This window comes from Labeo rohita, chromosome 15 (assembly GCF_022985175.1).
Source record: "Labeo rohita strain BAU-BD-2019 chromosome 15, IGBB_LRoh.1.0, whole genome shotgun sequence".
NCBI lineage: Eukaryota > Metazoa > Chordata > Actinopteri > Cypriniformes > Cyprinidae > Labeo > Labeo rohita.
This window is the reverse complement of record NC_066883.1, coordinates 21,455,723-21,482,492: the sequence shown is the minus strand read 5'-3', so window position 1 is coordinate 21,482,492 and position 26,770 is coordinate 21,455,723. Positions and strand designations below refer to the sequence as shown.

At 36.3% G+C, this 26,770-nt stretch overlaps 1 protein-coding gene across 1 annotated transcript in view; it reads right to left on the bottom strand.

Moving 5' to 3' along the window:
* grik4 (glutamate receptor, ionotropic, kainate 4) overlaps positions 1–26,770 on the bottom strand; it is a 455,824-nt gene that overhangs the window by 141,743 nt on the left and 287,311 nt on the right. The window contains exon 6 of the mRNA XM_051129192.1: positions 11,173–11,338. Within this exon, the coding sequence (XP_050985149.1) occupies positions 11,173–11,338 (166 nt within the window). The remainder of the gene's footprint in view (positions 1–11,172; positions 11,339–26,770) is intronic.

Below are 26,770 nucleotides of genomic sequence, written 5' to 3'. Positions count from 1 at the left end.
TTTTAAATAAAATATGTAAACATATTTATAATATACTTAGCATGAAGTAAATGTATTTTAAATGTATTTATGTGTTTTATTTTTCACTAGTTCTTAAAGAAAAGACCTGGAAGACTAACTTTTAAGACTAGTCCAAGTAGTTTATGCAGCTGTTCACAGCTTTAGATGGTTTTGGATGTTTGGTTTTCTCAATTGGTGTTCCTCAACTACACATCCGCTTTCTATAAGTACTGTACATTTAATGTTGATATTGGATTTGTGACAAATCAGCCGCAGCAACAGATCTTTTCTTCTGTATTGTGACATACAGTACATCATCTGAGTGAAATGGACTAGTGAAAAAGGAAATAAATGTAAGATGTGGAGTTGGTTCTTAAACAGCAGTAATTTGAATTTTAAGATGTGGGCGTTGCACTCAAAAATGAACGTAAGCTTGCAGTCGACTGCGGAGAGATAAGGTTTAAGCGGAATAAATGATTGAAGAATTGGCATACGTCAACAGATAAAAGTCTGTCATTTCACCGGAAGATGACATTTTGATTAAAAATGATGGAGACATATAAGGGATTAATCAGAATAAAATTACTGTGAAAATGAAGGTGAAAACTCTTACAGCACCTGTTCATCCTTTCTTTGATATGGGGTGTATCAGTACATACTAGCGTTGCAATATTTAATAGTTTTTAAAGAGTCACAATTCATTATGTTGATGTCCGGTCACCTTGTTTTTTTTTTCAAAATAAGCAAGTTGAAGAGTTTGGTAAACCTTTTACATCAGTTCTGGCTAAAAAAAAAGCGTTTCAGTCAGATCTCATCCTGCCCGGGGCCAGACAACCATTCTTGCGCTCTTTTCTTCTCATTAGACAGAAAAAGGGAAAGCTGAAGGGGTGTGAGCCACTGAAAAAAAGCTTTTGTCTCCCTCCTTTAACAACGCATGTCAGAATCCCATTACGCTCCTTATCACATTAAATTAATGTCTTCCAGCACAAAGGAGAGAACTTCAGAAATAAACACAGCCAGACAAAAGAGAGTTTCCAACGTCCTGCTTCATCTCAAGTGCCCTTTTCTAGAAAGGCGATCCATTCTCTACGACTTCCGTGACTCTGACTTTTCATTTCAGGGGCTTTTTGTTTGATTTTAGAGTACCATCCTTATTTTATCTACACATTTGTCGTCTTCCTCTTGAAGAGGCAGGAGAATTAGATCATCCCAATTCACCCACGGTTCGGTTTTTGTCTCTCTGTGGGACGTAGGCTGAATTTTTCACTTAATCATCTTTAATTACAGATCACTTCAAAGCGGTGAGAAGAATGTCGGGCAAACAAGTAGTACAATATTTCTGTTCCTGGCGGAGAGGCGCAGCAAACCTGACAGGTGGGAAACCTCTTTGAAGTGTGTGTATTTGATTCGCTGTGTTCAGACTGGGCACCAAAGCTCAGTTCCTTTCAATTAAATCCTTGAGCTCCTTTAGTTCAAGAGGACAAACTTGAAAGAGATTGTAGCGCTCACCTGTCTGACCCCGTTCAGAATAATTTGGGTAATACCTTACGAACACAGGGTCTTGGTGATCTTCTGGGTCTCCTGACTGGATAGTACAGGTCAGGCAATTTTGTTCAATAATGAGACCTTACTCACCTCACTACACGGTACGGACCTTTGCAGCCAGACGAAGCCTAGCGCCTCATCCAAAGGAGGTTTATAGAGTAGTAGGAATGAAGAAAACCACATATTTTCAAAAGCTATTCATCAAATAGCAAAAGTTATTTTGTATTCATTTTAGTGGTAAAAGCTATTAGTTAGTATTTCCATTCATCTCAGCAGCAATTTATCGGTTCACATTTTTCCTTCATCTCGGTGTCAAAAAGTTATCGGTTAACATTTCTATTCATTTTAAGGCTAAAAGATATCGTTTCACATTTCTATTCGTCCAAGCGACAAAATTTATCGGTTCACATTTTTCCTTCATCTCAGAGTCAAAAGCTATTGGTTAATATTTCTAATAATTTTAGTGCTAAAAGCTATTAGTTAACATTTCTCTTCATCTCAGTGTCAAACATTATCGGTTCCTATTTTTCCTTCAGCTCAGTGTCAAAAGTTATCGGTCAGCATTTTTCCTTCATATCAATGTAAAAGGTGTCGGTTAACATTTCTATTAATTTTAGTGCTAAAAACTATTGTTTATCATTTTTATTCATCTCAGTTTCAAAAGTTATCAGTTCACATTTTTCCTTTATCTCAGTTTTAAAAGATATCAGTTAACATTTCTATTAATTTTAGTACTAAAGGCTATTGGTTAGCATTTCTATTCATCTCAGAGGCAAAATGTATCGGTTCACATTTTTCCTCTTAATTTTTCATCTCAGTGTCAATAGTTTTCAGTTAGCATTTTTCCTTCATCTCAGTTTCAAAAGATATCAGTTAACATTTCTATTAATTTTTAGTGCTAAAAGCTGTTTGTTAATATTTGTATTCATCTCAGTGGCAAAAGTTATTAGTTCGCATTTTTTCATCATCTCAGTTTTAATAGGTATCAGTTAACATTTCTATTAATTTTAGTACTAAAAGCTACTGGTTAGCATTTCTATTCATCTCAGCGACAAAATGTATCGGTTCGCATTTTTTCTTCATCTCAGTTTCAAAAGTTAACAGTTAGCATTTCTATAAATTTTAGTGCTAAAAGCTATTGTTTAACATTTCATTCATCTTGGTGTCAAAATTTATCAGTTCACATTTTTCCTTCATCTCAATTTCAGAAGATATCGGTTAACATTTCTATTAATTTTAGTGCTAAAAACTATTGGTTAGCATTTCTATTTGTCTCAGTGGCAAAATGTATCGGTTCGCATTTTTCCTTCATCTCATTGTCAATCATTTCTATTAATTTTAGTGCTAAAAGCTGTTTGTTAATATTTGTATTCATCTCAGTGTCAAAAAATTATCAGTTTGCATTTTTCCTTCATCTCAGTGTCAAAGGTTATCATTTAGCATTTCTATTAATTTTAGTGCTAAAAGCTGTTCGTTAATATTTGTATTCATCTCAGTGTCAAAAGTTATCATTTCGCTTTTTTATTAATATTAGTGTTAAAAGCTATTGTTTAACATTTCTATTCATCGGTTATCGGTTCGTATTTTTCCTTCATCTCAGTTTCAATAGATATCAGTTAACATTTCTATTAATTTTAGTACTAAAACCTATTCGTTAGCATTTCTATTCATCTTAGCGACAAAATGTTTCAATTCACACTTTTCCTTCATCTCAGTGTCAAAAGTTATCGGTTAACGTTTCTATTAATTTTAGTGCTAAAAGCTACTGGTTAGCATTTCTATTCATCTCAGCGACAAAATGTATCGGTTCACATTTTTCTTCATCTCAGTGTCAAAAGTTCTTGGTTAACATTTCTATTAATTTTAGTGATAAAAGCCACTGGTTAGCATTTCTATTCATCTTAGTGACAAAATGTATCGGTTCGCATTTTTTCTTCATCTCAGTGTCAAAAATTATCGGTTAACATTTCTATTAATTTTAGTGATAAAAGCTACTGGTTAGCATTTTTATTCATCTCAGCGACAAAATCAGTTCTCATTTTTTTTCTTCATCTCAGTTTCAAAAGATATCAGATAACATTTCTATTATTTTAGAACTAAAAGCTATTGGTTAGCATTTCTAATCATCTCAGCGACAAAATGTACCGGTTCACATTTTTCTTCATCTCAGTGTCAAAAGTTATCAGCATTTCTATTAATTTTAGTGCTAAAAGCTATTGCTTAACATTTCATTCATCTCAGTGTCAAAAGTTATCAGTTTGCATTTTTTCCTTCATCTCAATTTCAGAAGATATCTATTAATTTTAGTGCTAAAAACTATTGTTTAACATTTCTATTTGTCTCAGCGGCAAAATGTATCGGTTCATATTTTTCCTTCATCTGATTGTCAAACATTTCTATTAATTTTAGTGCTAAAAGCTACAGGTTAGCGTTTCTATTCATCTCAGCGGCAAAATGTTTCAGTTTGCATTTTTCCTTCATCTCAGTGTCAAAAGCTATCGGTTAGCACCCCTGCGAAAATTAACTGTTTTTTATTATTGAAGGCATAAAAGTATAATAACCATGTTTTTTTTTTTTTGATTACCATTTGCATAACCACCATTTTACTACAAATACCATGGTTATACTATGGTTAGTATAGCAGAACCATGGTTACTTTGTGACTACCATGGTTTAACTACAATAAACATGGTTTTATTTGTAGTAAAACCATGGTTAATATTAGTAAGGGCATTTAAAGACACAACTAAATGACAATGTGACAACTGGAAATTGGCTTATGGTACAACTAGATCCATAAGTACAGTCTCAAAACTTTCACTAGTGACAATCCTGAGCTGTGACGTAACTCATTGGTATAATAGGCTGGTTTTGAGTTCACCTGATCCGTTTGACACGTTTATTTGAGGGCATTTATAGGTGTCTCAAGACATTTTAGTTTTAAAAAGTTGGGCTTTTTCTGTGATTACCGTCTGGCTTTGTTCCAGACCCATTCCTCCTTTCTCTTCTGCTGCTTTTCCACTATTCTGTCAAATGAAGGCCAAAAGCCTCCAATATTAGCAAATTACATTTCCATTTATGCATTTGGCAGCCTGACACTGAATTCAAGTTATACATTTTATCAGTTCAATTAAATAAGTTGGACCATTTTAAAGAAAATATAAAGACAGCTTTTGAAAGAAGGTTACACCGTCGGCACAGAATGCTAATCAGAACAGACACATCGTGCTAGACATATAAAAATAAAAATATGCATTTTATATACAACGATCACAATCGGTTGCTTATAGATAAACTCATACGTTTAATGCTCTATAGGTCGAATTAATAACTGTCCTTGTATGGTGTCATCTCAGCAAGCCAGCTCTGTGAAGTATTCATGAGTGGGCCATGCTCTATTAAGCTGTCAGCATGCTAAGTGATTAATGAGAGCTGTACATCCTGTGAGACTGAGCGTGAGAGAAAAAGAAACAGTAACGGAAGACGACAAGCAAACACAGAGGCGCAGGTGAACAGGGTTATTACGCTGGCAGCGCGGGGAGTCATCATCCGCTTCTTATAGAAAGGTATTGAAGGCCAGTCACTACAGCCCGCGGCATTTTCCCTCAACCTTTTGGCTCGCACGCCCACTTTGCCTCCCCGTAATGTTTGTCAGCCAAAGCAGAAGTGACTATTACCCACAATGGGCCCCAGACCAGCCACTGCGCGGAGCAGCTAGCCAATGGTGCGTACATATTTGTTCCAGGTCTACAAACACATCAACAATAGTGTGAATGTCCTCCTCCAACAGCTGTTTGGGAAAATATTTGTAATGGCGGTAAATGTCTTTTATTGACATATAAATTTTCATATTACCAGCATTACTGATAGCAGCAGCTGAAGTATTCTCATAGCTTCATAACATTACGGTTGAACCACTGATGTCACATGGACTATTTTAACGATGTCTTTACTAACTTTCTGGGCCTTGAACATGTCAGTTGCATTGCTGTCTATGCAGGGTCAGAAAGCTCTCAAATTCTATTAGAAATATCTTAACTTGCGTTCCGAAGGTCTTACGGGTTTGGAACAACACGAGGGTGAGTAATTATTGACAGAATTTTCATTTTTGGGTGAACTATCCCTTTAAGTCATACATTTAGAATAGACTTTTGCTGGAATAGTGTTTTAAAGATTAAGAAGCCTTTTGCTGAGCTAAATTAAACTTTCACAATATAACTTTCTTTACTTTCTTTCAGTATGACCTTCCCAATATACTTTTCTTAGTACAATACACAAGTTCCTTTGGGTTTATATTTTAAGATTATAAATGCAAATATAACCTCTAAGCGTAAAAAAGAAAATAGATTTGTGACATTTCAGACATGCTTACATCTATACATGCACTGATTGACAGAAATGAAATATTATTTAGAAAGATATATCACATAGCTGGAGTTAATAGAGGTTATTTTGGAAGCTTGCTAGGTTTAGCTCTAAGGGAATTTTTGTGGGAGTCAAAAGCACCTTGGTACAGTTTTCTAAAAGTTTTCTGTCACAACGCATTTTAAGTTTGGCCTGTCGCTGCTGTGAATCTCCTTTATTTTCCTACAGAATTCTTCAGGGAGCGCATGCACTCATTATTAGCTGAAAAACAATGTTATTTTGTTTTTCCTGTTTCCGACTCATCTCTGCGTAGAAAGTCGGGCTTTTACTCTAGAGGTACAAAGAGAAAAACATTTGAGTAATAGCTTGGCATGAGCACGAAATGGTTAAATTTAGAGTGTACCACAAGACAAACTTTTCAAGTTACCTGCAACTCTGTCTGCTTTCAGCTTTCCATGGTAGAATGAACAAAACACCAGGGTCTTTTAAGGACTTAGAACTGAGATAAACCTTAGATATTGCTAGTGTAGATATAATCACAATGGCATACCAATCCCCTACAGTCAGTATTGAAAGAGTTTCTTCATCTGAGCACCAGTGTTGTGCATCATTCAAAACAGAAATGAGAACACCTTTTAAATTATAATTAAATTCCTAAACAGGATGCTGAATTTGAATTTAAACTGACTTCTTCCATCAAAGAATTCTGTAAAAAAGTATCATTAATATTTTCCACAAAACTATTAAGTTGCACACTGATAATATGTTGCTTAAGAACCAAATGAGCCTATTAGAATGATTTCTGAAAGATCATGTGACAGTGAAGACTGCAATAATGATCATCATAGGAATAAATTACATTTTAAAATATATATTTAAATAGAAAATAGCTAAATTGTAATTATATTACTGTTTTTACTGTATTTTTTGGTTAAATAAATGTAGCTTTGGCGAGCAGATCATTTAAAAAACATAAAAAAAATCTTAAATTGTAGTGAAAATTTCATTATATTTAATAAATAACATTCTTGTGGCACTGTATAAGAAATTGAATCTGTTTTGAAAGACCTGAACTTACAAATGTGCAAAAATAATATCTAAAATAAATCAAAAGTTTTTGATTTGTAAGGTTTTTTAAGTCTCTTCTGCTCACCAAGCCTGCATTTATTTGATCTGAAGTACAGCAAAACCAGTACAATTTTGAAATATTTTTACTATTTAAAATAACAGTTTTCCCTTTGAATATACTGTAAAATGTAATTTATTTATTTTTAGCATAATTTATTTTTAGAATCATTACTCCAGTCACATGATCCTTCAGAAATCTTTCTAATATTCTGATTTGCTGCTCAAAAACATTGATTATTATTATTATTATTATTTATTATTATTACTACTACTATTATTATGTTAAAAAACAGCTGGGTACATTTTTTTGAGTTTTTTTCAAAGAATAGAAAGTTCAGAAGAATACCCTTTATCTGAAATAAAAATCTTGTAACATTATGAATGTGTTTATCATCACTTTTGATCAATTTAAAGCATCCTTGCTAAATAAAAGTATTAATTTCTGATTTTTTTTTTAATTATACTGACAAGCTTTTGAATAATATAGTGCATAATGTTACAAAAGCTTTTTATTTCAGATAAATGCTGATCTTTGGATCTTTCCATTCATTAAAAAATCCTGGAAAAACTTACTTAACTGTTTCAAATATTGATGATAATAATAATAATCATAACAAATGTTTCTTGAACAGCAAATCAGCATATTAGAATGATTTCCGAAGGATCATGTGACACTGAAGACTGGAGTAATGATGCTAAAAATTCAGCTTTAAAATCATGAATAAATTGCATATATGTAAATAGAAAACAGTTATTTTAAATAGAAAAAATATCCAAATGTTACTGTTTTGCTGTACTTTGGATCAAATAAACGCAGGCTTTGTGAGCAGAAGAAACTTCTTTACAAAAACATGAAAAATCTGGTACTGTATCTGATATAATTATTCACGTTTTATCACAAAACTTTTGAGATTGTGTTAAATTTCTTTGAATTTCAGTTCAGTGAATCAATTTACAATTCAGCATCCGTTAAGTGTTAGGTCTCCCATTTAACTCATTAGAGGGATCAAATCCTTAAATCCCGAATTTGGCCCACATGATATAAGGTAATTTTCAATACAAAACGTAGTATCCGTTTGGTACAGTCCTGACCCTGTTCTGTATTGAAGTCTGTATTGGTAGTTTGCCATCTCTCTACACCCCTCTCTGACGTCTTAGTGGGAATTATAGCTGTTCCACTTGAAGGCCTTAAGCTGATTACGGAGAAAGGTAGCCACTGTCTGAAGGGGCAATGTGACTTTGTTTGGATTCTCTGGGTAATTTGCGGCATCCTCGCTCCGAGATGCGAAGTCAGAATACTAAACTTTAATCCTCTGCCGAGCTGAACTTAACGTGTGTCTAATAAGGAGACTTTACGAAGGGTCATCCGCCAGCTGCATTTTCTTTGACTACACAAGTGGGTTTGATTTAAACCTTCAGCCATTCATTTCCATGGACATCTCTGTTTCGGCAGAGTGCGTTGACATTAGCGGCAGGGTGGGTGTTTGATGGTGAATGAATGGGACAGCACGAATGATGAATGCCTGAAGGACACAGATGGACAAGAGAAAGAATAAACACATTTGAAATAATCCAACAATGCGGTACAGTCAAACAGCATGAAATGAAATCAACGTCATCATCAAAACAATGTGGATAAGTGAGGTTTAATAAGCAGTTTTTATTGCTTAATAATCAGCAGAACGTAATGAAGCATTCAAGTTGCCTATTTGAGTCTGTGAACGTGCACAATGGCACACTGTTGCAAAGAGAGTGCATGTACCGCTATAAAACTCTGTGTTCTCTTAGTAGAGAATGCATATGTCAGAAAGCAGCTGTAACGATCTATACAAGAGGACATCTGCTGCTTGACAGATGCAGGCAATTCTATATGTGCCAATTAAGAAAGAGTCCAGCAGAATATGTAATTATTGCACATGCTTGTTGTTGTTGTTTTGCTTCTAATGCTGGGGTCGTCAATCACGGTGGGCGAGAAAGAGTAATATAAATTATATTTATTTAGTTGTTTATTTCAGAATTGTTGAAGTTCCTTATATCTTAGATATAGTATAGTGATGTTTGGGAAATATGTATTAGGGTTGCATAATAAACAATATTATTTTGGTAACAATGATAAACTTTGGACATTATATCCCAATATGGATTAATCTGCCCTCTCAGTATATGAGGACGGTTTGATTATCCGGCAATTCTGACTTTTTTCTCAGAATTGTGAGATATTAACTCGCAACTGCGGGTTATCAAGTCAGAAAAGTGGTCTATAAAATCACAATTATGAGAAAAAAAAGTCAGAATTGCGCAATTCTGACTTTTTTTCTCATAATTGTGTTTATTCTGAACTCAATTCTGAGGTAAAAAAAGGATATTTTCTCAGAATTGTGAGTTTATATCCCATAACTCCTACTTAATGACTCGCAATTGCGTTATAAAGTAAGAATTGTGAGATATAATCCCACCAACTGTGAGGAAAAAGAAGTGTGACATATAAATCCACAATTGAGAGAAAAAAGGGCAGAAATGCAAAATGTAAACTCGCAATTATCAAGGAAAAAGTCAGAATTCACAATTTTGGGAAAAAAATTCTGAGTTTACTGAATTTTCTTTTTCAGAGATGTAAGATGTGAGACAATAACTCAAGTGATAAAGTCCAATTCGGAGGGGGGGGAAATTATATTTTTGTTATTATATTGTATTATTATTATATTTTTAACTCGCAATTGTGTTATAAAGTTTGAATTGTGAGATATAATTCTACCAATTGTGAGAAAAATGTCAGAACTGTGAGATATAAACTCGCAATTTTGAGAAAAAGCAGCAATTCTGAGTTTTCTTCACACAATTGGAGAGTTTATATCTAGAGCTGTCAAATGATTAATCGCGATTAATCGCATACAAAATAAAAGTTTGAGTTTGCCTAATATATATGTGTGTACAGTGTGTAATTATGTATATATAAATACAAACACATTCATGTATATAGTTAAGAAATATTTACAAGTATATGTATTTATTAAAATTTGTATATAATTTATATTATATATAAATACAATTATTTTGTACGTAACATATTTCTCTTTAATTTTTGTGTATTTATATATACATAATAATTACACACAGTACATACACATATATTAGGCAAACTCAAACTTTAATTTTGTATGTGATTAATCGCGATTAATCGCTTGGCAGCCCTATTTATATCTCACAATTCTGACTTTACTGAATTTTTACTGAATACAACTGCTCAAGTGATAAAGTCCAATTCTGAGGGGAAATTTTTTTTTCACAATTCTGACTTAATAACTCGCAACTTTGCTACAAAGTCAATTATGAGGGAAAAAAAAAACAATTGTGAGTTTATATCTCACGATTTTGAGAAAAAAAAGTTGGAATGGAAAGTTTGTATCATGCAATTTTGAGAGAAAAGTCAGAATTGTGAGATATAAATAGGGCTGCCAAACGATTTATTTTTAATTCAGGGGCGGAAAGGGCTTTTATTGTTGTGGTGCATCTAATTTGACAAAAAAACAAAACAATAATTCAACATTTTATTTTAAATTACAATAAATAATGTCATATTATTATTTGATTACCTTTTAAAAGATTGATTAGACTGTTAAAGATTTATGAACTGATTTCATTAAAGATCATTTTTGATAAGAAATTTGTGTTAAATCACACATAACCCTGAAAAACATAATATAAACATAATACTATAATATGAAAAAATAGTGTTTTAATATATATATATATATATAATAATATATATATATATACAAAATTTTCCGTTTCCGTTCATCAAAGAATCCTGCGAAAAACAACTTTCACACTTTCAACCCTTCATTAAGCAGGACAACCAGTTTTAATAAGAAGGAGAGATGCTTGAACACAAATCGGTACATTAAAATGATTTCATAACAATGATGTGACACGAAGACTGGAGTAACGGCTGCTGAAAATAAAACTTTGCCACAACCAATTAAAAATAAAATAAAATAAAATAAAACAGAAAAGTTAATTGTAATAACATTTCAGACAGATTTTACTGACTATGTTTGATCAAATAAACACAGCCTTTGTGAGCATAAGAATCAATAAATATACACAATATAATAGAAACCATGTGATACTCACAATCGGCCTGAGCACATATGAGACACGACGTGCTGCTGTTGAAGAACGTTAGCAGTCCGGCTACAGCCATGCTGATGTCTGTATTAGTGGGCCTGAGGTCCAGCGTGGTAAAGCGAGGAAACTGCACCTTCAGTATGTCCTCCGGAGCCACCTTCACGTACGGCACCTGTGCAGAAACGCAGAACAGGACAGAGAAATTAAGCCCTGCAGGACCTCTCTTGTTAGGCTGTTACAGCAGGTAAATTGAATGAAAGAACATTGCAGGAGGGCGTTTTGTTTACTGCGCTGTGATGCGGGTCTCAAGAGTGGCTGTGCAACAGAATCACTGCATTCTCATCAGACTAATTAGATCCATTTTATGCCTAAAACTAATAAAAACTCATTTGAATAATTTCAAAAGACCCTCTTGGAAGGCATGTAAATCAACAATAAACATGAAGCTGTATTAGATGAAATAAAAACAGATTTTTTTTGAAGTTCAGTGATGATTGAGGCAGAATTTCACACTGTGAGATGTTTATTCAGACAGAGGTCATGTGCAGTGACCTCTGAGATCTTCAAACAGACGTTGAAAAGAAACAGCACACAATGCAAAACGTCTCGCTATCTCGCTTTCTAATTTGATGAGTGCTGATGTGCGGGTGCGTCGGGTTCGGGTAAAGTGGGTGCTGGGCTCAGCGGGGCTTGAAGGGGATCCTAGAGGACGCAGGCGGGCTGTGTAAAGGGCCTCTTCATCACAGCAGATTGCCTGTCTGTGGCAGGCCGTGTGACCATGCATCGTACTTGCACGGCCCTGTATCCCCAATTGGTTTTCCATCGCTTTCCATCAGGACGTAATGGAGTCCCCGCCAGTGTGGATGGATGGGACACGGGGCTCTTCGACACTCGGGGGATTCTTAGAGATGGAGGGTTCGGAGAGAGCCCGATAATGGGCTTGCTGCGGCAGTGAGACATGTACAAGCCTCCGACCTTCCTAGAACCGCTCTTTCTATTTCTCAGAGAGAAGATGCTTTTCTCTATTCCCAACGCCGGCTTCCAGACAGCATCCCATCTGTCCAAAACCCATGTGCTAACTTGTAAATAGCGGCTACTGTCTGACTCCCTCCTGTGTGCATAAGCTCTTGTTATTCAGAGGTAATTCAACAGAGTGACATATACAGCTCAGCGAGAAAAGACAAACAACCTTCATATGAGCAAGAAAAGTCACCACTGGATTTTTCTAGATCTTCCAGCATGAGATTTGAATCCTTAAACTAATTAATGGTTCAAACGGAGCTTCAAGTGGAGCTCCTGGCTAACAATGCTGGGCAGTGAAATGAACTTCACAGAGGTTTAATGAGCTGCCATTTTGTACAGAACACATGTGGACTGACTCCAGTGGACCTTAAGATGTAATGTCAAGGGTCTTAATACTCAGAGTAGGAGGTATTTGAGAAAAAAAAGGAGGTTTACTTTGAGCAAACTGATCTCATGACGCAAACATACCTGTGGGAACATCTTCACCAGACGAAAAATACGACCGCCATGTATATTTGTGACATATTCGATGTGAAATGTCCAATGAGTGGCACTAAAAGAGTGTTCGTTTTTTCCCCCCGGAACAGATGAACGTACATATGGTACATTTTATGTGACACTGATTTTGTACGTATCACCCCAGTTCTGACTTGAAATGTCTGTTGAGTGGCGCTATAACTCTAATGTTCCATGATGTTTTAAAATACCTTACCAACTGCACTACACCTAAACTACCAGATAGTATGAACAAAAGCGAATGTGATGTGAAAACGGTATTGCAAACATGCCGTTTTAGCTTGTTTTTTGATCTGTCATCTTTCAGCTCTTTTCGTGAGTCATGTTTTTTATGGAATTCGTACCCAAGGATTCCACATCCTAAGTCCAATTCTGTGTCGGATGAGCTACCTTGTACTTGTTACATCCAGAAAGTGAAACATATAGAGCTATAATCATAACTTTGTACGAAAACGATTACAAGTGCTCGATGTTTTACCGTCTGTAATGCTCATTTCTGTTTGAAACTGCAGTGATATGTAATTATTCGTAGGGCATGATGGGGCTAAGGGCAACCCAGGGTAAAAGGCACCTTTGATATTATTTCCTCTAAACCACTAGATGGCAGAAAAACGTGGCATAGCACTTTCCAAAACATTCACTTTTCAACATACACATGCAAAATTGGCTGATCTTTGACACGGTCAAGGGCAGCAGTGCAAAGTTGATTCTGTGCTTACTCGATCTAATATTTGATGTGTTTAAAAATGTTGTAGATTTAAGTAGCAAATGAGAATCGCTAAAATTATTCAATATATCTTGAGACAAACGTCTTCTTACGAATTTTTTTCTCAAACAGTTTTAAGATAATTAAAACAGCAGTTTTTAAATAACGTTGGGGCTAAAAGGCACAATAATTAACATGATTCTGTGTTTTACCCCCAGCCTTAATTCCTATTTCTTTATTTGGTCATTTCCCTGTTCTTGTTTAGTTAATTGATTACTCCTCCACCTGTTATTAATTATCAAGTGTATTTAAGTTCCTATTTCCTATGAGTTCATCGTCCTGTCTACTTTGTTACAAGTTTCATACGTGTGTCCCTACGACACTGTGACAGAAGACAGGACCTTTAAAACTGTTGAAAAATGGAAACCGCTGCACGATTCGCCGCCCTAGCCTTCAAGGATCTTTCGTTTATGGAGTTCGCCCCGGGAATTCTGCAGCCTCGCCGCAGTGACGGCATTGGACGATGCCACCACCAATTCTCTGTTCTGGATCGGGGCCAATTACCATCGCCCCGTGGACCTCCCAGACGCCACTGGGCTGAGCTGGAGGGAAGGTATCCTTCGATGTCTGGAGAGTGTCCGGCCCGGTCCAGAGCTGCTCTGCAGTCAAGCCCGCCGGCCTCTCATGTGTCAAGCCATTTAAACATTTTGGAAATGGTGCTCCCACTGGAGTTTACTGCCCCATCCTTTCTCCTTCGTCTCCTACATCTACGCTGGTCCCCTTCAGCCCTCCTGAGACTTCTATGTCTCCGCTGGTACCGTCCAGCCCTCCAGTGTCTGCTCCTGCAGAGCGCCTGACCCGCCATGGCTCCCCGAACTGTCTGCTCCGCTATGGCCCCCCAAACTCCCTGATCCACCATGGCATCCTGAACTGTCTGACCCGCCATGACCCGCCAAGCTCCCTGACCTGACCTGGAGGCCTTTCATGTCTCCCTCGGGTTCCAGCCTCCCCCTCCCTGATAGATATGTTACAGTGTGGGACAAAAATCTGTTGCACCATAAATTTTCAATACAAATGTATGTATTTTTCTGCAATTATACACTTTGGGCACAGTGAAAAGCATATTTTTTCTTAGGTGGTGCCTTTAGCCCCGTTGTACCCTACATATTTCATGTCTTGCGAAAAAGTTCCCTCAGGTACATTTTCATCATGAGATCAGGTAAACCAGTCACCATTATTATGAACATTTGTAGAAAAGCATTGTAAATAAGTATTTAATATTTGCCCTACTTTATCTGCTGGAACAGCAGTCTCTCGTGAACGTGCGTACCTCAGTTAGCAGAAGAGATTACAGTTTATAAAGTTTTAAATATGGATATTTTTCTTACAGAAACACATCGATTTGCTTCAGAAGGCCTTTATTAATTTCCCGGAGCCATGTGGAGCACTTTTCATGATGGATGGATGCACTTTTTTGTAATTAAAAATCTCAACACCCATTCACTGCCATTATAAAGCTTCAAAGAGCCAGGACATTTTTTTAATACAACTCCTATTGTATTCATTTGAAAGAAGAAAGTCATATACGCCTAGGATGGCTTGAGGGTGAATAAATCATGGGGTCATTTTCATTTTTGGGTGAGCTATCCCTTTAAGCTGGAAAGCTATAGTACCTGTTCATGATAAATGCATGGATATAAGCCCCACTCTTCAAAATCCATCTTCTTTTTCATATGAAAACAAAGTCATGCATGTTTGGATGAGTAAATAATGACCATATTTTTATTTTAATGTGAACTATCCCATAAAAAGACATTTGGACAGATGCCAGAATCTAATATCTCATTGCGTGCTCAAATATACATGGTGTATAAACAGGAAATGGAGCATAACTCTGAAAGGCATCTGAAAGCTATTTTTCTCGTGGTTACAGCACACTGCATATGCATCAGCATCATTTCCAGGGCGTAAATAGAAACTCTTTGCCCTGGTGGAGCCAATCTGGGCTGCAACATTGGAATTGTGGGCCAGAGGGAGAGTTGTGTATGAGGGTAATATCTGTCTGTCCATGTGCTGTCTGCTCCTGCGGGTTGACAGAGTGGCTGTCAGGCCTACAGATGCACTGCTGACAGGCTTTTAATGAGGGGCCTGGTGCAGGCCAAAAGCAGCTCACTGAAGTCAGGCAAACAGCCACGCAACACTGCAGCATAAGTACATGTGCCGAACGTTTCATTTAAACCAGCGGGAACATGCTGACCTGGTACAAATGAATAAGGAGGCACTTAAAAGACGCTGCTGCATTTTGGACATTTGTAATGTAGAACAGTACAATTGAATGGTTTTATAATAAATATCTTGTGAATTATATTGTAACAGTTTCAACAATTCAGTTGATTAAATTATTATTCCTGTACGCACTCTTTGAGCAAATTGATCTCTTTGTTAGTCTTTATCTAAATGTGCATTGCCAAAATGTTTTATTTAAAGTGCACAGTCATTTTTTTGTGAAGTCATCTTAATAGGATTTTAAACTACAATAAGGAAAGGACATTACTGTGAAACTGCCAGACTAAAATATGCAACTCTGAACAACAAAAGCTGTTGCAACATCACAAGCGTTACTTAAAACGTCCCTTGGCTTATTTAAATAATCAATTTAAACCTCACAGGGAAATGCAAGAGCCATTTGTGAAGTCATTTGGCACAAAAAAGGTTTTCTCACTTAACCATGAAATTGTGCAGATTGTTGTGACGCTGTCCTGAAAGAAACTCTGCAGTTTAAAACTCTCGCTCTTGACCTTTCTTACCAGTCGGGATTCAAGTAAGACCTGGTTTTACTGCGTACGGACATCCTGTTTTCTACCTGTAGCTCTGAACAACAACACGTCCATAAGGGTGGACGGTCTCAGGAGAGAACTCTGGGGGATCTCATGCCATATGGCAAGGTAAAGTATAATGAGATCTTACATCTGTTCCCTTACGTGCCAGAAGAACAAAATCATGTTTAATAAAAGATCACAGAACTTTTTACTAGGGCCACAGTGTCAACTGATACAGCTGGACATACTGTTGTACTATAAAGGCGGCCATATTTGTCCGTTGTCACGCTCAAGAACGGCTGCAAGTGACAAAGCCACACTAGGTTGCCTCACACAGGTTGGTGGGGGCGGATACAGGCAGAAAGCAGCGCCATTACTCAAAGACATGGAGATCGGCCATATGGGGATGGCAGAGTGGCTGGAAGGGTATTGTGAATGATCGTGACATCGCACACCTCTCTAATGTGGTGCAATGGACCATGGGAAGTCAGCTGCTTGGGGAAAAACACACACTCAAGCACTAAGTGGAGTAATCATGTTTTGGAGGCTATGTGAGCACTGAGAGTCCCTGGTGGAGGGAGCAAAGAGAAGAAAAGGCCACCAAGGCCTTGAGAGAGAGCTGAGCATTGACCACAATCTCATTGATCAGCCTGCTCAGGAAAAAAAAACAAAACAAAAAAACACCTCCTATGATCACTGTTTCGCAAACATCACTGCTGGTTCCGAAGAACATAGAAATCCTGTAAAAGACTTGTTGTAAAGCTGCGGGTCACCTTTTAGACTACCAGCGGTGGTGCAGGTGGAAAGGTGAAGCCGTGGTGAATGGAGGTGAACTGGACAATCATCTTTGGTGAATTTCAAATATCACCTAACAGATGGAATCCGCAGGTGAGTCCCTCCCTTGGTCTCTGCTCCTGCATTCAGCCATTGTGGACAAATGTATAGCACTGCATGTAAAACAACAAATCAATCCATTGATATTTAAGGGTAGTTACAGAAGCCAGTTCCAAACAAGTTTTTCTGAGATAAAGCTGATAATAAGAATTGTAATTGTAAGAAATAAAGTAACAGCTGTGAGTAATAAAGTCAAAGTAATAAGAAAACACCATAGTAATGAGAAATAAAATAGCAATTTGAATTATGAAGTCAAAATTACTGTTTCAAATAAAGTACCACAATGAAATATCACAGTTGAGATATGAAGAAACTGTGAAATTGGGATATAAAATCACAGTTTCTAGAAATTTAGATAAAGTCACAATTATGAGAAAAATTTGGAAATGTGATAAAGAAGCTATTATGAGAAACTTACAGTTGTGAGATATAAAGTCGCAATTCACCCTTCGCCGGAAGTTTGACTGACAGGCGATGTCCAATCATAATGCTGAATCTACCTTTTTGTCTTACAAACAAACCAGACAAGAGCACCGACAGTAGATTAATGACTTGAACTTGAACTGTGTATTGACTTCTTTCTGTGATTGAAACAGCATACCTATTGATGTTTTTTCATGTTTATTCTGTGCTATAAATAGTAGTAAATATGAAGAGATGATTGGTTTAGGCGCTACAGTAATCTGTCATGACACATGGAAGAGCAACAACACAGTATTTATGGTTTGATTTTCTTAAAAAATGGCAATCATAATACCAAATCCACCATTTTGTCCGAGAACAAACCAGACAGGAGTGCAGACGGTAGATTAACAATGGTGGATTTGAATTTGAAAAATGGTGTGTACTGATGTCTTTCCGAGACTGAAACAACATACCTTCTGATGTTCATTCATGTTTATTCTGTGCTACAAATAGTAGTAAAATATGAAAAGATGATTGGTTCACGTGCCATTTGAACTGAGGCGCTACAGTAATCTGTCATGACACAAGGAAGAGTCACAAAACAGTATTTATGGTTTGAAATTCTTTAAAAAATTGCTAAATTTAAAAGCTGAGACTTTGTTTCATACCAAAAGTAACCTGATCTGTCTTGTCTGTTGGCACGTTGTCAGTGTCTTCTTTGCTCCGTGTAGCATTTTTGCTGCGTAAGATTATGATATGTGGTGTGAGAGCACCAGGGTTGCTAGGTTTTCACAACAAAACTCATTCAATTGCTACTGAAAACTAGCCCAAAGCTAGGGGTATAATACACCTTTTTGATGGGGTTTCCTTGGTCAAATTCACATTCTGGGGTTAAATATCACATTACAAAAAACAACCTGCGGCAACAGTGTTAAAGACTTGGCAACACTGGAGAGCTTGAATGTAACAACAGTAACTAAATAAATGTAGCAAATCCATCCATGGATACATAAGGGTAGGTATGGGCAACACTTTATTTTTACGGTTTCTTAACTAGTTGCTTATTAGCATGCATATTTCTAGAAAATTAGTCATTTATTAGTGCTAATTAAGCACTATTAATGCCTTATTCTAAATGACTTTATTCTACATCTCTAATCCTACCCAATACCTAAACTTAACAACTACCTTACTATTAATATGTAGCAAATTAGGAATTTATTGAGGGAAAATTCATAGTTAATAGTGAATAAGTGTTACCTATTCTAAAGTGTTACCCGCAATTTGATTTATGAAGTCAAAATTCTGAGAAAAAGCAACCGTTTCAAATTAAATACCACAATAAAATATCACAATTAAGATATGAAGAAACAATTATGAGAATTACAACTGTGAAATATAAAGTCTCAAGTGGAGGATATAAAGTCACAACTTCTAAAAAAAAATTGCAACTGAGAGAGTGGCAAAGTTATAAAGTCGCAGTTATTAGAGAAAATTATAAATGTGATAAAGAAGCACCCTTTGCCGGGAGTTTGACTGACAGGCGATCTGACCAGTCAAAATGCCAAATCGACAAACAAACTAGAAAGAAGCACAGACAGTAGATTAACAGTGGTGCACTTGAATTTAAAAAATGGTGTGTACTGTCTTTCCGTGATTAAAACAACATACCTTCTGATGTTCATTCATGTTTATTTTGTGCTATAAATAGTAGTAAATATGATAATGATTGGTTCACATGCTGTTTGAACTGAGGCGCTACAGTAATCTGGCATGACACATAGTAATTAAAAAACAGTATTTATGGTTTAAATTTCTTTTTAAAAAAAGGCTAAATTTAAAAGCTGAGACACTTCATGTGCACTTGCGGTCTTACGGACTTACAATGGCCGCCATGTGCACACGCAAGTCCATTAAGTCCACAAGACTGTAGGGTATCCCATTCATCTTGGTAAAATTAGCATTCCAGGGGCTAAATATCATGTTATTGGGGTCGCTTCAACTCGCAGACATGAAAAATAACTAACAGCAACAGACCAATTTGGTGGAAAAACTGCAGATTTGGCAACACTGGAGAGCACCATGGCTTGTTGAATTTAGCAACAGTAACTAAGAAGGCGGGACTTTGTGAAGGGTCAATTGTGAGAAAAAGTTATTAATGTGATATAAAAAGCAATTATGAGAAGGTCTGAGATATAAAGTGACAATGGAAGGATAAAAAGTAAATTCAGAAAGATGTAAAAAAAAAATAATAATAAAAAAAAGCAGAAAAAAAATCACAATGAAAAAGTCACAGTGCTGATACACAAACTGCAGTTGTGACATGCAGTCACCTTTACTTTTTAATCTGAGGCAGAAACACGGCATCCAGAAATTAGAGCACATTGTGAACACTTAAATATTTAGCAGGGATACGTGCTGCAATAACACAACAAAATGCATGACTCGTTAAGAGCGTGCTCATCCCTGCCCAGGGATTTGTTTGCTGGGTTGATGAAGCCCATGAATAATTCCACTCTGCGGCGCCGATGGGCTCAGCTGGGGCGTAAAAACCTGATCCATTCACACCTCCACAAAAAGACAGCACTGCACCACAGATGACCACAAAACAAAGAGACAATAGAAAACTGGTCCAGTGTCTTTTGCACATCCATCATATGAGAAACAAAAGGACAAATTGAATTTGAAAGAGCTCTCACACGCCCGTGGGGTCTTGAGTGGCATAGCGCCACTGCGTACATCCATTTAGTAAGGAATAAAGAGAACTCATTCTCGATGGTGTAAATTCAGTTGTGCGGGTGTCCCTCGGCGTGACAGATCAATTGCACAGCAAAAGAGAGGTGAGCAGAGGTGCCGCCGACAGCTGTGCTACCCTAATTATCATCAGGCGAATGAGGACGCGGCACCTGTGTTTTGTTTGCACGACGAAAGCAGAGCGGCACGAGCATACCGTGACACAATCATCCACTTTCACAACAAGGTCCTCTTTTCTGGAAATGTCACGTCCTCCCCCTTCGTGACAGGACTGGAGGGACTTTTTACCCTTTTTTCACTGACATGTTGCTGGTGCCAATCTGGAACCTTCTTGTGCGTTTTACAGGTGTTATGAGCTGGGGGCAACTCAAAAAAAGACAAAACTAGAGACTTTGACGAATATACAGTGTTTTTACAGCATTTATTAACTCTTGTTAAAGGGATAGTTCACCCAAAAATGGAAATTGATGCCTCGGTTACTCCTGAAGGAGGGAACGTCAACTGACGTCATGGGGTCCCGCTTGGTGGCCCAATCACCTCTGAGCTAAAGAAGAAAAAGCCAATGAGAATTGGCGAGTGGAATTTGCATGCCAAGCCACTCCCCCGTACCTACGGGTACACTGTAAAAAACAATTTGTTGGCTCAACTTAAAATAATTTGTAACCTGGCTGCCTTAAAATTTTAAGTTAAGTCAAGTCAAAAAAAGTTAAAAAAAATGTTAAATTATACTAAGTGACAACATAGATATGAGTTGAATCAACTAAAAAAAATTTTAAGGCAGCTGGGTTACCCATCTGTTAAGTTCAGCAAACACAAATATCTACTTAGTACAACTTAACATTTTAAGTTGACTAAACTTATTTTAGTTGACTGAACTTAGAATTTTAAGGCAGCAGGGTAACAAATTATTTTAAGCTGACTCAACAAATTGTTTTTTTATTTTTTACAATATATATAAGATGGCGGCGTGCAACCACTCATTCAGGTTTGTGCTGAGGAGCCGAAATGCAAACCAGCATTCAGTGCAGTTCAAGGTTGTGGCATGAGGGATGTAACGTTACGAGAGTAACCCGAGACGTTCCCCTTCAGTCAGTCACGTTCGACGTTACGTTGACTGACGTCATGGGGTCCCTATGGAAAATGCCACAACCTGAACCACGTTACGCAATTGAGGTACAAATGCTGACAGGCAAGCGTGTCAGTGCAAATGAAGCTCAATACGTAACCTTCCCAACTTCCTGTAAGCCAAATAACGGGCCCACCGGGGGTGCCAGGTTCTGAAGCAACCGTTGGGGGCGGCGCACGTTGACAGTATGTAACGCCATGTGGAAAATCTTGGAAAAAACTAAAAAGAGGGAAAACACAGTGCGAATAAACCGTGGGAAATACTGAGACATGAATGCCACGAAGGGGTGAAGGAAGCCCATTATCGGCCGCAGAGACAAACTACTCCGTCTAGTTTGGACTGCAGGACAACGGTGGACCCAGAGTTCACCAAAGGGAGAACAGCTGAGAGAAGGTGCATGGATCCCATGGATCACCACAGATGGTGGCATCGAAATAGCAGACTTTTTTGGTGTCTCAACCAGGTTCAGTCAGAGATGGTGCTCCTGGACCATGAAGATGGACATCACCTGACTGGGGAACTGTGCCTTTCAGTCGCTGGTAGAGCGAAGTACATGGTTCCTGCATCAACCCCAAATCAGAATTACCCTCGTGCAACTTTTAATGCCTTGACCTGGAGAGCTAGCAGGATGAAACTTCTAGTTTCAATTTATCTGTGTTCGATTTTCTTCATTTTAGTTACTTTTACTTGACCGCTGCATTAAAATCAGCATAAAATAGCTGAATCAAATTACTTTGGACAATAAAATAGTCATAGAGCCCATAAGACTCAGATTTCTGAGCACAGCCACAAGAATAAGCGCCATTTTGATGGAAAGTGGGGTGTTTGACAGCAAATCTGGAGCGCTCTGTCAAACACATCGCCTGTTCTCCCATCAGTGCTCATCTGTCCATAGAGCACAACATTAGCGCTTGTAGCACTTAACGCTGAGGGATCAGTCGCGCTGCAGTTATACTTCATTTAAGCCAATGAGGTCTGAAGTGTTCTGCCATTAAGAGTCTCGCCGCCTTATACGGTCCAGTAAAGTTTTCATAGCTTAATCACCACGACTGACCTCTCACCCTGTTCTGTCTGATTTGTCCGCCAGGAACCACTGCCAGCCTGATGCGAGGACAGATTCGGCTGTTTCACATTTACATACATTTACCTTCTCAACAGATGCTTACTTACTCAAGCAACTTGCAATATGGCACACAAATCACGTTAATAGCAAGTTACTGGCACAAATCACATCACTGGCGATTCTCCAAAAACACTGCACAAGAAGTCTGGGAAGATCCAGTATGTGCACGTGAACAGGGAGAAGGAGAGAGAGGGAAGGGACGGACGGATGGACGAAGAAAAACAGCTCTTGCAGAGTGACTGCTGTAAATGAAGACTCCTGCTGGGCTGAAGCTTTGATAGCTAGCAAAATTACAGCATTCAGGATCAAACACAGCATGCTAGGTCCACTCTCATATGCTGGTAAGCCTGGAACAAAGTCTGGCCTGAAATAGCACGCCAAAAAAAAGACACCTAGCTACAAATAAATACAGCTTCCAGGTTGAGTCTGCTGGCTTTAACTCACGCCAGTGCTCCTGTGTGTCTCCCTGTTGTGGGCCGCTGCTTATACTTCATTATTCATGCTTGACCAAGTGGAGTAATCCTAATTTAATATGCAATCAGTGATAACCTGAGAGACCGAGATGACCGCTCGCAATAATTTGATTAAACAATGGTGGCCAAAAGTCTGAAACCACAAGTGAATATGCTTCTATTCTGATCATTTTTCTCATTTTAACAAAACTTTTGGTCGCACTTTAGTTTGGAGATCAATTCTTATAATAAACTAAGTGTTAACTTTGACTTTTGGGTTAATAAACTCCTAATTTGCTGTTTAATAATAGCTAGAAAGGTAGCTGTTAAAAGGATACGGTTTATGTGGATATTTTTGTTACACAAATTGCTTTAGTACTTTTTATGATGGATGGATGCACTTCTTTGGGCTTCAAAATCTCAACACCCATTCACTGCGATTATAAAGGTTGGAAGAGCCAGGACATTTTTTTTTATATGACTCTGATTGCATTTATCTGAGAGATGATTGTCATATACACCTACTGTAGGATGGCTTGAGGGTGAGTAAACCATGGGGTAATTTTCATTTTTGGGTAAACTATCCCCTTAAGTTTAGGTATGGGTTAGAAGTAAGAGACCTAAAATATGGTCATGCAGAATAAGGCATTGATAAGCACTTTATAAGAACTAATAAACAGACAATATGCTAGTTATGCATGTTAACAAGCAACTAGTTAATAGTGAGATTTAGTCCCTATACTAAAGTGTTACCAAACTTTATTTATCCATTAAAAGTTATATTAGCAGCAACAACATAATATAACATGATGTTTCCTGTTCTAAATTTGTTGTAACATAGCATGACATTAATTTGTTTTAAAATGTGTTGGAATACAAAAATGTTTTGTTATGCAATTAATGTAACATGTGAACATGACATTTTATTTTGAAAATACAAAAATATTCTGTTAGGTAGCAACATTTGACTCAATCTATAAAAAACCCCCCAAACATTCTTTTAAATAACATAATATATCTCATAAATTGGCAAAAATACCAAAAAAAAAAAATAATAATAATAATAAAAATTCTGTTTTAAATGTACAAAAATACACAAACATTCTCTTAAGTAAAAGTGTTTGATTTAAACGTGTAAAAATACAAAACATTCTTTTAAGTAACAACAATTATTATAAGATGTTTTTGTATGCAAAACTAACAAAAACATGTTATATAACAATGTTTGCCTTATTTTAGTATCACTAAAATACTTTTTATTAATATTTTGAGTCAGTCGTTTTTTATTTCCATCTTAATTTGATGTTTTTTTTTAGTATTTTAATATCTGTTTAGTTTTTATTACATAAAGTTAAAACGAGAACTGTTGCCTTTGCAACTAGGTGAAATAAATTTTAAGTAACGTTTTAAATTTTAATTTTAGCATAACGTTTGATTTAAATGTGTAAAAGTACAAACTTTCTGTTAAGTAAGTAAGTTTTTTATTAATATTTTGATTCATTATTTTTATTTTCCATTTATATTTTAATTTTAAAGTTTTGTAATTTTTTGTATTTTATGTCTGTTTAGTTTTTATGAATTTTTATTACATCAGGTTACACTAAATTAAAATTAAAACACTGCCACTGCAACTAGCAGAAATTTAGCCTACCATATGATTTAAATTTGTAAAAACACAAAACTTTCTTTGAAGTAACAAACAAAAACACAAAAACATTTTATGTAACAATGCTAGTGTTATTTTAGCATCACTGAGCTACTATTATAGTTTTTATTAATATTTTGAATCAGTTTTAATTTTTATATTTTTTGTTTACATCACTTTTTTTGTCATTTTTATTTTTAATAATTTTTAATAATTTGTATTACATCAAGTTAAACTACATTAAAATGAAAAATGTTGCCTTTGAAACTAACTGAAATTAATTTCAAGTAACATTTTAAATTTTAGTTAGTTGTAGTTTTAGTTAACCATAATAATTCAGCATAACCTTTGATTTAAATGTATAAAAATGCAAAACATTATTTTAAGTAACATAACAGTATTCCTTAAAAACTGGCAGAAATGTGTTATGTAACAATATTAGTGTTATTTTACTATCACTGAGATACTTCTGTTTTTTATTAATATTTTGAATCAGTTTTTTTATTTTATATTTTGTTTGCATTTTACTATTAAATTTTTTGTTTTTGTCATTTTTATTTTTTATATTTATACAGTTTTTATTACTTTTTATTACACCAAGTTACATCAACTATAAAAAATAAATAAACTGAAATACATTTCAAGGAATGTTTTAAATTTTAGTTTTTAATTCAGCTAATTATATTAACCCAGCATAAAAATGGATTTAAATGTGTACAAATACCAATCATTCTTTTAAGTAATGTAACATTTAATTTGGAAAAAAAAAAAAATCGAATTATTTTATGTATGATTACATAACGCAACATTCTAGCTCGTCCAAATAAAAAACCTATTTACTTATTTCAAGGTTAAATTAAATTTAAAATCCTAGATATTCAACATCCTAGATATTCACACTTCCAGCCCCAATGTATTGCACATTCAACAGATGCAAAAGCAAATGCACAAAACACACTTCTTTATGAAAATGTACAAAAACACTACAAAAATAATAATGAATAAAAATCAGCATCACCGCCGTGGCACAGAGTGCCTCTAAGGGCCAAAACTGTGATTTGAATATCAACACACGAATACAAATTTTTCCATATTAATGTATTCAGCAGAGGTCTCAGGCTCCACAGGAGGTTCTGTCAGTTGTGCTCTTGGGTTTCAGGCCTTGCCTTTCTCGCTCACCTAGTTCCCACATCTCTCTCCTCTCCTGAACCCATGTGTCATTCAGGTTCAAAGGCCTCAGCCTTAAGCGCAGCCGTGCTGCTCTACTGTAGTGGCTGCTGAAGCTCTCAAAGGCTCCTGCCTCTCTCATCTGCCACCCTCTGTACTACAAACACACCATTCATATTCATGAAAAATTAGATGGAAAACCTCTCTTCCGCTCACCTTTTTTTGTCCTGCACGTATATGTTTTTCTCAAGTGACTGACTTGAATAGCAACGTAATTTGTTAGCTCAACCCCACGATCCCTGAGAAAACATATGTACTACAGTCAACAACAACTCTCTGTACTTGACTCAAAGAAGCAAAATCACTTACTGTTTACATTTTCTGTTTTTACAAGAACTGTCACTTGATGTAGTATAAAAAAAGTTGTGTGAGAAGTGAAAGTGACAGCGTGCTGTAAACGTACATTTATCAATAACAATGAGAGAAGTCAAAAGCTACACTCCAGACCCTCACAGCAGATTTGTCTTTTTTTTTTTTCTAGGCCAGATGGGAAACTCCATCACTGCATTACATGAGCGAAAGAGCATCTTGAGCACCCGTGATAATAAAACGACTGTAGCTTCATCTTGTACTTACTTCTATCTTCAGGCCGAACTGTCAGTCTGTGTACAGAAATACAAATGATACAATTTGAACAATATGGACCTCCCACATATTACAAACATGCTTGCAATCTAACCAGCGCGAACGCATCCACACACACAAGTGTGAACCCACACACACTGATGGAAATTCAAATGTGCTGCATTTGTATGCATATAGAAGTAAATGAAATTGGACATGGAAAAATAAATAATTGTAAAACCTGTCAAAAACATGTCTGTGTCATATTCTGCCTCTAAATATATTGATAAAAAAAAAAAGCTATATTTTTGCTGTAAACAGTAAAACCTCAAATCTATTTTATGAAAATT